The 14,474-nt window shown below is 39.2% G+C and overlaps 1 protein-coding gene across 1 annotated transcript in view; it reads right to left on the reverse strand.

Annotated features, from left to right (window-relative positions):
* GNAI3 (G protein subunit alpha i3) overlaps positions 1-14,474 on the reverse strand; it is a 38,253-nt gene that overhangs the window by 15,334 nt on the left and 8,445 nt on the right. Inside the window, exons 2-3 of the mRNA XM_019457761.2 lie at positions 2,191-2,233; positions 1,937-2,078 (exon numbers count right to left, since the gene is read on the reverse strand). Coding sequence (XP_019313306.1) covers positions 1,937-2,078; positions 2,191-2,233 — 185 coding nt within the window. The remainder of the gene's footprint in view (positions 1-1,936; positions 2,079-2,190; positions 2,234-14,474) is intronic.

Consider the following 14,474-nt stretch of genomic DNA (forward strand, 5'->3'; position numbering starts at 1 on the left):
AGGACCAAAAGATGAATGACACAGATCTGACAAAGGAAAGAAATGAAAGGAGGTCATTTAAACTATGGTCTGAATGTCTGTGTCCCTCCAAAATTCATGTGTTGAAAACTTAACGCCCAATGTCATAGTATTAGGAGTTGGGGCCTTTGGGAGGTACCTCGGTCATGAGGGTGGAGGCCCCACGAATGGGATTAGTGTCCTTATTAAAGGGATGCCAAGTAGTTTCCTTCTTCTTCTGCCATGTGAGGACACAGTGAAGTCTGCAACTGAAGAGGGCCCTCACCTGACCACGCTGGCACTCTGATCTCACACCTCCAGCCTCCAGAAGTGTGTGTGATAAATATCTGTTGTCTATAAGCTACTCAGTCTGTATTTTGTTACAGCAGCGCAATTGGACTAAGACACAAATCATCAACTGTATCTGGTGACAAAGCAGTGTGAGGACACAAACATTAATAACAGCTAATTTGACAATGGAAAGAAAAGAAAGGAGGAAGGATGATTAAGAGATATAAAGGACAGATGGTGATAGATAAAGGAAGAAACAAAGAGAAGGAGTAAATAACTGAGATGGAGTAAAAGCCAACAAAGAGAGGGAAGGGACTAAACACAGTAGTACTGACCAGTTATCGGATATGGCAAACATGACAGAGATGGAGAGTTAGGTGACAGGAAGGGATGACAAAAGGGAGGGAAAAAATAAGAACACTGGGGAGAGCTGGGGGGAAGAGGAAAGAAAGGAAAAGAAATGAAAAGCAGGAGGTAGAGAAGGGATGGAAAGATGTAAGACAAAAATGCTTTGTTTACTCTTGCAGTCACTAGCATACTTTTCCCTCTCAGATGCTTAGAGAAACAAAGTCTTCAATTTTTGTAATATGGCACCTTTTTACAAAACATAAAAGTCGTGCCTCACACATTTCCTCATCCCCTCTTTTGCTACTCTTGTCTCCAATCATTTTACAACCTTTTCCCTGGCTCCTCTTCCCTTACTCCACTTCTAAGATTCCTAGTCAAATACCATCCAATTATGACCATCCTTTTGTAATTTCTCCCATCAACAATTTCCCCACTTATTTACTGAATATTAATCTGCATTAATAACTTATTATTTGGTAAGTTGAGAGTAGATAAGAATTCCTAAGCTAGTTCACAGACACAGAGGCTTTGCTTTTCCAGGCAGAGCCTCCTTTTATTGTCCATAGCGCCTAGGAATAACACTCTGAACACAGCGAATGTCTGCCTTAGGTCTAGGGAATCATTCTATACTTTACAAGCCTTCTCTTAGACAATATAGACTTGGACTATATAAAAGATCTCCTACCTTCATTTTAGCCCTCTCCCCACTGCACCAAACACTCTAATTGACAAACAAGAATTACATAGTACACGAAGTGTTATAATTAATCAACATAACTTTTGAATATCTGACATGTGTAATTATCATCATAGGATGTCGTATCATCCAATTCTATAGGCTGTAGTCCAATGTAGTATAGGGATATAGTACCTTTGAATACCTAAAAATCGCCCCTAAAATTTTGACTTAGTGTCCATGTCCTTATCAAGTTTACTTTGGGAGACTGATTTTGTCTTTTATCTTTACACCTCAGAAGTCAGAGGCACCTCTTTTAGATTATTTCAACTTATTAGCATTTAATACTATAAAATAAAAGTAATCAGTGCTATAAAAGAAGTGAATAAAAGAGTTATCACAGAAACCTACAGTATACCCACAGAATCCCATTTCCTTGACTCCTCTTTGTGGCGGTAATCTAATATCTTCTAAAGCTGGTTGCTAATACTTCTCAAATGAGCAACCGTATTTTGCTACATCTTATCTTGTTGCTTACGTTCATTTCCCTAAAACATGAAGCAAATTTTGCCTAACTGCATCTACTCAAAGGGAGCAAGTGAAGAGGAAATGAGAAACACTTACTGCTCTGGCAGCTTCCCCAAAGTCAATCTTTAGCCGTCCCATGGCTCTTATGATTGCAATGATGGACTGTATGGTATTGCTGTAGACAACTACTTTATATTGTTTACATTCTTCCTCCGAATAGCCATCCTCATGAATGATTCTTTAAAAAGAAAACCATAGATCATTACCACGGACATAAAATAAAAAGATACTACAGACTTCCATGCATTATGAGGAAGTGTAGTTTTACAAAAGGCCATGTTCCAACTTACTTCATCTGTTTCACGATGGTGCTTTTACCAGATTCTCCAGCACCTGAAAGAAACAAAAACCAGACTTTGAATTCACTTGTAATTGAACAAAGTATGAAATCGACACGAGGGATAATTCTAGACTAATGGAAACCACAGGTCCTAGGGCAAACTTAGGTGAGGCTTTCTGTCAAGAAAAACTACTAAACTGGGGTGCCTGGGTGGCTCAGTCAGTTAAGCCACTTCCACTCAGGTCATGATCTCCCGGCTCAAGGGTTCAAACCCCACGTCAGGCTCTATTAGAGCTGACAGCTTGGAGCCTAGAGCCTGTTTCAGATTCTGTGTCTCCCTCTCTCCCCTGTTCATGCTGTCTCTCTCTCTCAAAATAAACATTAAAAAAAAAAAAGAAAACTACTAAACTGTCCTATTAGAGTTTTTTACTTTCTTAGCATAACTCAGCAACCAAATATAATCACTGAAAGTAATCCCAGGACCTATTTGATATCATTTGTGTAAAGTAGGCATGCTCAAGGAGATAGGGCAACGTAAACACCTCTAGGAACTCATCCTCTACACAAAACATCATGATGTAGAAAATAAACACAGGTAAAAATGAAATGATTAGTTTTTGGCCTATTAGTAATTGGCCTATTAATTCCTCTGTCAACATCCATGGATCTGAGGAATGTTCCAAGAGCAATCCTCTCAGCCATGTGACTAGAGTTCAAAATAGAAACACAGGAGCCGTCACCTCCACTGCTTTTTTTCTCTATATATGCTCTCAAAACCACATTTCCCCCGTCTGCAAGCTGGAATCACTTTAATGATCACCAATGTCAGATGAGTCCTCTGAACTTGTTATTTCACCTGCATTTCCCACCTTTTTAATTAATTAATTAATTAATTCTCCCACCTTCCAATATGCCTATATAATACCACCTCTTCTCTCTCTCAAACCTTACAAACTCTTTCCCACTTCTGACTCTCTGGTGATGATCTTTCCTCTCCCTTCTTGGAAAAATTAAAGCACTCAAGAAACTAGTTCATAACCAAATCCCATAACCAAATCCACCAATCTACCTGTACCCCTACTAATATTCTCTATCTTCATCAATGGATGAACGGTCTCTGCTAATGTCTAAGACAAATCCCTCCAATTGTGCCCTAAACCACCTGATTTTACCTATTGACAGTCTTGGCTACTGCAATTATCCCATGTCACTCATATGTGAAGTTCTCTCTTCCCACTGGGACACTCTCATCAGTATACAAACTTGCTGTAGTATCTTCCATTTTAAATCAACACACACCCCCATTCCAGCCTTTCCTGGACTCTGCACATATTCCTCTAACTACTACTCCATATTCTCTTTTTCTGAGTTGTCTATATCCATGTTCTCCGGTTCTGTACTTCCAATTCTCTCCTTAAGCCACCCCAACCAGATGTTCATATCTACCACTCTACTGAAACCACTTCTCATGGTGTCTAACAGCTTCCATTTTAACAAACCCAATGGTCAATTCTAGGTCCTCATCTTACCCAACCTCTTGCACAGAATTTGTCCAATGATGACTTCTCCCCTTGAAATATTTTCTTCACTAGGCAGGCTTCCAGACCCCATATCCTCCTCGTTTGACCCCTAACCCACTCCTCAGTCTCCTCCCTCTGGTCTCTGAATCCGAAAGGTTATAGTGTTTCAGCACTTCTTCCTTGGGCCCTTTTCTCTACCTACATTCATTCTTTAGGTTATTTCATCAAATCCCCTGGTCTTAAACACCATTTATAAATCGATAGCAATAGTTAATATCTAGGGTACACTGCGTGCCAGACGCTGTTCTAAGCACTTTGCTTTTATTAACTCGTTTAATCCTCACAATAACCCAGTGAGGCAGACACTTATTTTCTCCATTTTATAGATGAGGTAAATGAAGCAGAGAGATGCCAAGTTAACTTGTCCACAATTAAAGCCAGTAAGTGGCAAAGCTGAAATCTGTATTCACACAATTAGGCTCCAGTTGTTGGATACTGCTTCTATGCTAATGATTTCCAAATTTATATCTCTAACCTTGGCTCCAGAGTCATACATCTAAACCACCTACCTGATAAATCTCATTAGATTTTGAATAGGCACCTCAAACTTAAGATGCCCAAAAGTGAGTTCCTGCTTTCTTACCCTTACCTCCAAACAAACCCTGCTCCACCCTGTTCTCATCTTAGTAAATACTAGCACTTGCCCGGTTGCTCAGGCCAAAAATGGTAGGTCACATGGAACTAATACACAGATGGAATGTAGGTACCAGTACCAACATGTATATCAAATATTAGTAAAGCTTAATTTTTGAAAAATAAATATATAGTTGTAACAGTTTCTTCTTATACCACATAGATTATCATAAGCACATTGGAAACCACAAGGCCTGGATCACTATAAAAGCTTCCTAAATGGTCCAATGCCTGAGACCTTGCCTTTCCTATGGTCAGTTTTCCACTCAGTAGCTGGAATGAACTTTCAAAAGGTAAATCAAATCATGTCGCAAATCTGCCCCAAAACTCCTATGGTCTCCAATTACAGCTGACCCTTGAATAACACAGGTTTGGACTACACAGGTCCATTTATACACATTTTTTTTCAATAAATGCAATACAGTACTGTAATATTTAAAAAATTTTTTTAACGTTTATTTATTTTTTGAGACAGAGAGAGAGCATGAATGGGAGAGGGTCAGAGAGAGGGAGACACAGAATCTGAAACAGGCTCCAGGTTCTGAGCTGTCAGCACAGAGCCCGACGTGGGGCTCAAACTCACGGACTGCAAGATCATGACCTGAGTCGGCCGCTTAACCGACTGAGCCACCCAGGCGCCCCAGTACTGTAATATTTTAATAACATTTTCTTTTCTCTAGTTTACTTTATTGTAAGAATACAGAAAATAATACACATAACACAAAAAATGTGTTTATTATTTGTTACTGGTAAGACTTCCAGTCAATGGTAGGCTACTAGGGAGTGCCTGGGTGGCTTGGTCAATTGAGTATGGGACTCTTGGTTTCAGCTCAGGTCATGATCTCACAGTTTGGGAGTTCAAGTCCCACATCAGGCTATATGCTGACAGTGCAGAGCCTGCTTGGGATTCTCTGTATCCCTCTCTCTATATCCCTTCCCTGCTCTTGCTCTCTCTCAAGATAAATAAGTAAATAAATTTAAAAAAATAGTAGGCTTTTAGTAGTTAAGTTTTGGGGGAGTCAAAAAGTTATACACAGGTTTTTCAGTATGCAGGGTGGGGTGGGGGTATTAGTACCCCTATGCCATGTCATTCAAGGGTCAACTGTACACTCAAATTAAAATCCATGGGCAGGGGCACCTGGGTGGCTCGGTTGAGCATCTGACTCTTGGTTTCAGCTCAGGTCATGATCTCAGGGTTTCGTGAGTTCAAGCCCCACATCAGGCTCCACGCTGTGGCATCATGGAGCCTGCTTGGGAGTCTCCCTCCCTCCCTCTCTCTCTCTCTCTCTCTCTCTCTCTCTCTCTGTCTCTCTCTGCCCCTCCCCAATTTGTACTGTCTCTGTCTAAATAAATAAATAAATAACTTTAATTAAAAAAAAATTTTTTTTAAACGTTTATTTATTTTTGAGACAAAGAGAGACAGAGCATGAACGGGGGAGGGGCAGAGAGAGAGGGAGACACAGAATCCGAAACAGGCTCCAGGCTCTGAGCAGTCAGCACAGAGCCCGACGCGGGGCTTGAACCCACATACCGCGAGATTGTGACCTGAGCCGAAGTCAGACACCCAACTGACTGAGCCACCCAGGCGCCCCTAAATAACTTTAATTTTAAAAAAATCCATGGGCAAGAAGGGAAAACAAGCTCTGGTCCCTGCCTACCACTTTACCCTCAATTCCTATCATTCTCCACTTTGTTCTCTCTGCTCTTGTCAGACCAGCTTTCTTGCTCTTCTTCCAACATACCAAACTGGTCCTCAGTGAGCTAGATCCTGACTCATGCTCCCTGGCATTTACTATTCCCTCTGACTGGAAAGTCTTTGCAAGAGTTTCTTCTTCCCTCAGAACAGCCTTCCCTGATTAATCCATCTAAACAGTCCCCACCCCATCACTCTCTCTCTTACTCTAGGTTATATTTTTTCAAAGCACTGATCAGTTCTTCACATCACAGATTTGTTCATTTCCTATCTCACTAGACTATAAACCCCATGAAGGTTTAGTCATCTCTGTATTTCCAGGACCTAGAACTGGTCATGACATAAATTGGCTAACAAATAAATATTCTGGAACAGATAAATTACTAATGCTTAATAAGCACAATCCTTTACTAAATATTTCTCAACTCTACCAACCAAAACTGTTAGTTAAAACAAAATTCAAATTAATTTGAAAATTCCAGGAATCTACATTTTTACATACTCAAAAAGGACATTTCTGTCCGACTTTATCTCTGCTCTTATCATAGCAGAGATATTAGGGGTAGCACTAAATATTCATATAACACAAAGAATTTTTTTTTAATTTTATTTTTTTAATTTACATCCAAATTAGTTAGCATACAGTCCAACAATGATTTCAGGAGTAGATTCCTTAGAGCCCCTTACCCATTTAGCCCATCTCCCCTCCCACAACCTCTCCAGTAACCCTCTGTTTGTTCTCCAATATTTAAGAGTCTCTCATGTTTTGCCCCCTCGTTTTTATATTATTTTTGCTTCCCTTCCCTTATGTTCATCTGTTCTGTTTCTTTAATGACACTGTTAGAAAAAAGTGCTTTCTCCCATAGATATCTAAAAAAAAACCTGAGGCACCTGGGTGGATCAGTCAATTAAGCATCCAACTCTTGATTTCTGCTCAGGTCATGATCTCATGGCTTCAGGACTTCGAACTCTTGTGTAAGAGCCTGGGATTCTCCCTCTCCCTGCCCCTCCCCTGCCTGAACTCTGTCTCTCTCAAAATAAATAAATGAACTTAAGAAAATTAAAAAAAAATTTTAAATGATTCAATTCTGGAGAAGAGAATACAAAAGCATACCAGGTATATTTTAAATACTAGTTTAAAACACAGAATTCCTAGATGACCCCATGTTAGCAACAGCTACTAAATTAACTAGGAAAAATAGAAATAAATGAAGTAATGTGCACATTTTTTAATATATTGAAAGCAGGATTTCTATCATTTATGTTGGACTGAATGAAATAATCAATGAGTCTATTATTCTCAGAACCAATTTCTACCCATCTCATTAAGTTCCACCCTATGAAGGTGGTGATTTTATTTATTTTTTAAAGCTTTATTTTATTTTTGAGAGAGACAGAGACAGCACAAGTAGGGGAGAGGCAGAGAGAGAGGAGAGAGAGAATCCCAAGCCAACTCTGTACTGCTAGCACAGAGCCCAATGGGGGGCTTGAACTCACAAACCGTGAGACCATGACCTGAGCCGAAACAAAGAGACGCTTAACCAACTGAATCCAGGCACCCCTGAAGGTGACGATTTTAAAAAAGTATGTTGCCCTGCTTCTCATGTTTCCAAGGTTCCCTGATAAAATGTCAGTTTGTTCTTCTCTTTACTATCACACTACATATATTCACCCAAGCTTTTACTAGGCATTCAGTTCCACCTCTTAAAGGCACCTCTTACTGACCACAGAACTAAATAGAAGATGTATTTTATTGGGTGTTCCAGGGCATTTTGTGCAAAGAATGAATTGCTTTATACCAAAAGTCTTTGACCATTCAGCTTCTAGATCAGCAAGAAAAGTGCCACCATCTTACCTGTCTTCCAAGTACGAAATCTAAGAATCATCTGGAACCCACTCACTCTTCTCTCCTTACATCAAGCTGTAACAAAATCTCTCTTCTTATGCATTTCTCAAATGAATCCTTTCTACTCCTCACAGGGCTGAGCCTGACAGTGTTACTATTATGTTACTGCTGAAATTTCTCAAACTTGTAGCTCAAAGCCCCTCTTTCTTATCATTTCCAAATGGCACTAATAACTCTCTAAATTCTTCTAACATTTTCTATAACCCTTTCTTATTAGGTCTGAACTCTTAATTTTTACCTCAATCCTCTTGTGTTCCATTGCTTTGGTAGTAAGTTTCCTCTCTAATAACATCTTGCTCTTAGGCCTTCCCAAAACTGCTTCCCATGTCTCATCTCCCTCCCCCAATACGTATTACATGATGTTTGGAACTTTCCTAATTTTATTCACTTTTTTTTTTTTTAATCTATCTTCCTTTAAAATTCATCACAAATTTGGAGCGCCTGGGTGGCTCAGATGGTTAAGCAGTTCACTTCGGCTCGGTCACAATCTCATGGTTCATGAGTTCAAGCCCCACATCAGGCTCTCTACTGTCAGAACAGAGCCCACTTTGGATCCTCTGTCCCCTTCTCATTCTCTCTCTCTCTGTCCCTCAAAATAAATAAACTTAAAAAGAATTCACAAATTTAAGCAGATATTCATTTTCCCATCTTCAATCTACCACAGTAAAAATATTAAAGAAACAAAGAATGGAATAGATACAAAGGAACTGCAAAGATACAACCTATAGCTTGGAGAGGGAGGAAGTAAAGAAGACTCTGTAGGCAGGAGGGATAGAAATGGTCAGGGTATAGGATACAGAGGGGAGAAAAGTCAGGAGGGAATGGAATCATTTCGACTTAGAAGACTCATCCTTAAAACAGTATGTATCTAAAGGACATCTCCTATAAAGAGGAAGAAAGGATTGGGGAGGGGAGGGAAGTATGGAGATTTTTGAGAGAAAAAGGAGAAAAGGAGCCAAATTAGATGGTCTTACTCACAATAAAAGGAAGGCAATCTGCAGAGGATAAAGGGGTAGAATTAATTTAGAAAATCTTATAAACAATCAAATAGAACAAGGTCAGATGAAAAACAATTCACCAGTATATACTCTACCATAAAATCATTATATTTACCTAAATACATCCCACATTTCATTCTTAAGGAGCTCCTGGTGAGGAGACACCATCACATGTTCCCCCTATTTCTTCCCATAACATAAATTATGGGCATGAAAAATGAGAGACGGTGACAATGTCTTTGCAAAACTTTTAAAGGCCAGTGAAGTGCTAATATAAGTAAATAATTATCATGAGCAAATACATTCAACTTACATACGCACTGATTTTAAAAAATTAATTAACCCTAGGGCACCTGGGTGGCTCAGTCAGTTGGGTATCCGACTTTGGCTCAGGTCATGATCTCAAAGTTTGTGGGTTCAGGCCCCACATCAGGCTCTGCGCTGGCAGCACAGGACCTGCTTGGGATTCTCTCTCTCTCTCTCTCTCTCTCTCTCCCTCTCTCCCTCTCTTCCTCTCTCCCTCTCTCCCTCTGTCCTTCCCCCACTCTCAATCTCTCTCAAAATAAACTTAAAAAAAATTTTAAAGAAATTAACCCTAAAAGATGGTTGATATTCAAAAACACAGTCACTCGATGCCTTCTCTTTCTTCTTTCATTTTGACTAAAAGAAACCTTACAGCCAGTCCAAGCAAGGTACCGGAGTATATTATGCTTTTTTATACTCCTGTGCCTTCAGGCACAATGAATTTCCTTATCTGTAAAACAAGGGTCAATAGGAGATGTTCAGAACAGTACCTGGTACATAGTAGGCACTCAATAAATGTTAACCAGCTATTATTTGTGAATGCTGTTTTCACTGTTTGGAATACTACCAAGTAATATTAAGTCCCCAAAAGTTTAATTTAATAAAAACTCCCTAGATAGTGTATGTTGGTTCAAAATCCAGCAGAAATGGTAAAACTACTTAGCAGCTATTTCACAATAATAAAACCCTAGATGGAGGCTGGATTCTCACACTACAACCGAAACTTAGAGCCTAAATGCCACAGCAAACTGTGTCAAAGCATTAATCATTTTCTCCACCCTACCATGAGGAACAAAAACACTCTCTTCTTTAAATATATTTTCAGCCCTTAGATACTCCTAACTACCTCTCCTCCCACACTTCTCACCCATCTGCACTTCTTACAGCTTTTCTTTGAACGTTCCTCAAAGGTTTTTGTACCACTATCATGGGTACTAGCAGTTATTCCAATAGCAACCCAAACATCTCCTTTTCCTTTTTCCTTTGTGGAGAAATCTTGAACTCCTAGAAGTTCAGCATTTTAAGTAGGGCATAGCCCCCTTTCTAGAGGTCTGCATAGCTAAGTCCCAATATGGCACTATTTTTAGACAATCTTCTAGCCAGTGCTAAACCAAGATACTCTTCTTGGTCTTTCTACAGCCCACCCATGCTCTCCCTTCCACCCCTTCCAGACACATGGGAGCATACGACTAGATCACGCATAGACAGCCTCCCACCCACAATAGGCTGAAAGCCTGATCAGCAAATATATTTGATTTTTCTAACTTCACTTAAAAAGATTTTTTTAGTCAATGATACCATGTCGTAATAAATTCAGTGGAAAAGCAGATTTTAGTGCTAGCTCTACAATGACTAGCTGTGTGACCTTGGGCAAGTCACCTAACTTCACAATGCCTGTCTATCTCCTCATACATAAAATGTGAAGGGCTTTGGCCTAGATTGCACTCTAACATTCTATGACTACAATTATTATAATGCTAAAAGTAGATTAAAACTCTACTTCTGACACACAGAGGCTTCAGATCAAACCACAGATCCACATCTTCCTATTATCCACATCTTCCTATTTAACCCAACCATTCAAAATAGCTGCCATAATACAGTGATCAGCATGCTCTCCAATCACCCACTCCTGCTCAAGACTGGACAAAAAGTACAAAGAATTAAAGAGTGCAGCAATGTAAAGAAGTAAGAGTTATCTGGCAGCCAACCTTCTATATTTGTTTTTCAGGGTATTCTATAATTACATAGGCTCAAACTAACAGAACATTCAAGTTAGCAATTCAAGTTACATTGCTTTTCTTAAAAAAAAAAAAAAAAAAAAAAACAAAAACAAAAACAAAAAAATATGAGTACCTCTAACTAAAGATCACAGCAGCAGTCCATGCTGTTTCTAATAATAAACTTATCTACTGCTCCCATTGATTTCTTTTTATTAACAGGCATAAGTAACTAACAAAATGAAAATTCAGATTAAAGTTAAAAATGACATTCGTTCAAAATGCTTTTCAAAGTACCATACTTAATACAAAAACCAGTTGCTCCCGAATCAGTAAAAGAAAAGGTTAGCAGAATTACAGACAGGAAAAACATTATGTAGCAAATAAAGATTGTTATTCATTCTTTTTTTTTTTTAAACAAACATTCTCTCAAATGTGCCTGGAACTGGTGGACACAGAGACTTCAAATACAAAAAAGGAATGTGTGGTCTCATGGAAAAGTTAGATCTATTTTTCTTATGAAATTAGTAAGTTTCCATAGCCTAAAATATCAGAATAATCACTTCACCCAGCCCCTGTCCCTCCAAGCAAGCCATGCCTCTACATATGAACACCGTTGAAAACCTACTCAATTCAAACTACAGCTCTCTGCTGAAGCCGTCTTCATTCCCTCTCCACGGAGTTACTACTCCCACTCTGATGGCTGACACAGATTCTACCCTTTCGGCATGAGTCCCAGAGGTTAATTTCCAAAACTAAGTCCCAAACTATCATTCTAAGCCACTTCACCTCATTATCTCTAGCCAAGTCTGTCTACTCTAAAAAAAATTATTTGCTTGTCTTTCCAACTCCTAATCTCCTTGCTTTTCATAAACTGCTAATTGGTTTTCTTGATTTTGATTAAAATGGTAATGAAACTCTTTCTAGTAGGATCTGAAAACCCTTCCACATCTATGTACTTCTCCCTTAAGGGCATGCAACGACGCTCAACCTGGCCCTACGGCTTAGTGTCAAACACCATAACACTAATATTTGGTCAAACTACTGTAATTACTTGGGTTTGAACCTGTTTAGGACTCCATTAGTCCTAAACTCAAAAGCACACTCCTAGAAAGCACAAAACAGTGCCTTCCTTCTTTTTGTGTTTCTACTCCCCCACCCCATCTAGGACAGAGTAGGCACATAATAGCTGTGGGATGAATGGCTTGAGTTTCTGTGAGATTCAGTAGTTGCCTAATCACATTTTGTAAATGCCAGCTGCAATGGATGGAATTTTCAATGTGGGCAGTTAACAGAAGATTTCCATTCCTTTGCTATCTTTACTCAGCCCTACACCCATGCCTGGCTAGGCCTTCAACTCTCACCCCACAAGTATACCTGACAATAAATATGGACTCACCCACAAGGCTTCTATTCTTCTTATTCCCCTCTAAACCTTACTCTCAAATTCTACCCCAGCACCCTTGCACCCACCATCCACTTCAGTGAAATAAACTGCTATGAATATGTCCTGAACATCCTGTGTCCCAACATCTAAAAGAGCGCATGGAACATAGTGAGTACTCAAATATTTGTTCAGTGAATGGATGAATGAATATCTTAAAGGTAAGAGATGACAGTAAGTTGTGACTGGGACAGAGATAATGGGTCTCATCTGTGAAAAAGATTTTTCTAGGAAGCAATCACATACCCACAACCAAAAAGGCTTAAAGCACATTTAAGAAGTTTCTGATAAAACTAAACTGACATAGTAGACATAATTTCAGAATATATGCCTGCCTATATCCCCTAGAGATATCCCCACCTAGCTTCTTCAGTGGGCAATTGCCTACAAGACCTAAGCCACTCCCCAATCTGTGATTGGATCAGGAGTAAATACCTGACACAGGAATCACCCAGTCACAGGCTGACAAATGGCCTACACCCTGTGTGACCTAGCTCCAAAAGATGAGTAGGACCAATGAGATTATCTGAGGAATCTGCACTAGAGGATACAGAAAAAGTCATCCTAAACTATAAGATCACAATGTGTAAGTAAAATCCTAGATTAATGAGGGGGAAAAAAAAAAAGAGGCAGCTCACTCACTTTAGAATATGAAAATGGTAACTTGAGTGTTGCTAAAGATCATGTGTCCCCTTTGGGCAGCTGGCCAATCAAGGGGGAGAAGTGGGGTTTCTTCTACACTTTTGTGGAATATAAAAAGAATGCTTAAGGGAGCAGTTATTTGTAAGCAAGGAGGGGAGGATTATCATGACTGCCTCAATGTTCTGATTTTGGACCTGGTGAGTAAATTTCCTTTTATTTCTTTAAAAGCAGAGCAACAGGAGCGCCTGGGTGTCTCAGTTGGTTGGGCGTCTGACTTCAGCTCAGGTCATGATCTCACAGTTCGTGAGTTCAAGCCCCACATCGGGCTCTGTGCTGACGGTTTAGAGCCTGGAGCCTGCTTCAAATTCTATGTCTCCCTCTCTCTCTGCTCCTCCCCCACTCATGCTCTGTCTCTCTCTCTCCTTCAAAAAATAAATAAAAACATTAAAAAAAATTTTAAAGCAGAGCAAAAATTGTCATTTTAGTGCTGATGCTAAATTATATGGTATGTATATCTGACATGATTGAAAACTATTTTTGCAAAGGTGTATTTCTTTCTAGCTCTGCCTCAAAACTTTTCTTGTGAGATAGAAAATGTAAAATACTCATTTTTAACCCATACAGAAAATTTTTTATATATAGTGATGTCCTCCAAAATTAACTGGAATATCACATCCATTCATCAAAACCCACATTTTACATTTAAAAATTTTACATTTAAAAACGTTAGAATCAGATCCCTACTTAAGTCTCCTAAACATTGATGGCACATACAGCACTTTTCTACACGTCTATTTAATCAAATATAAATGCCACATCTAAAAAATTCACAAATAGAGGGGTGCCTGGGTAGCTCAGTTGGTTAAGTGTCTGACTTCGGCTCAGGTCATGATCTCATGGTTCATGGGTTTGAGCCCCAATCGGCTCTGTGCTGACAGCTCAGAGCCTGAAGCCTGCTTCAGATTCTGTGTCTCCTTCTCTCTCTGCCCCTCCCCTGCTCACGCTCTGTCTCTCTCAAAAATAAATATTTAAAAAAAATTTTTTAATTCACAAACAGTAAAATACTATCAACTGAGTTGTCAGGTCACAAAGATGCCTACAATTCCAATTTCCTCTACCACATAAATGTTCACCAATACTGAAAGTCAAAACTCAAAAGTGTGGAGTTCATATATATATTTACTTTTACTAACCTTTTGCTACAGCATGAATAGCAGTGGAATGGCAAAAAAGGCAGCTAAGAGGGAGGAGAATGCAAAGTCCCTAGATGATTTACCTCCAAATTATATCTATATTCACCTCTATAAAATAAAAATATGGCTTAAAAGACAGCTACTAAAATTTAGAATCAACCTCTCCAAAGCCCTTGCACAC

This window comes from Panthera pardus, unplaced genomic scaffold (genome assembly GCF_024362965.1).
Source record: "Panthera pardus isolate Hobbes unplaced genomic scaffold, ASM2436296v1 HiC_scaffold_11, whole genome shotgun sequence".
Classification (NCBI taxonomy): domain Eukaryota; kingdom Metazoa; phylum Chordata; class Mammalia; order Carnivora; family Felidae; genus Panthera; species Panthera pardus.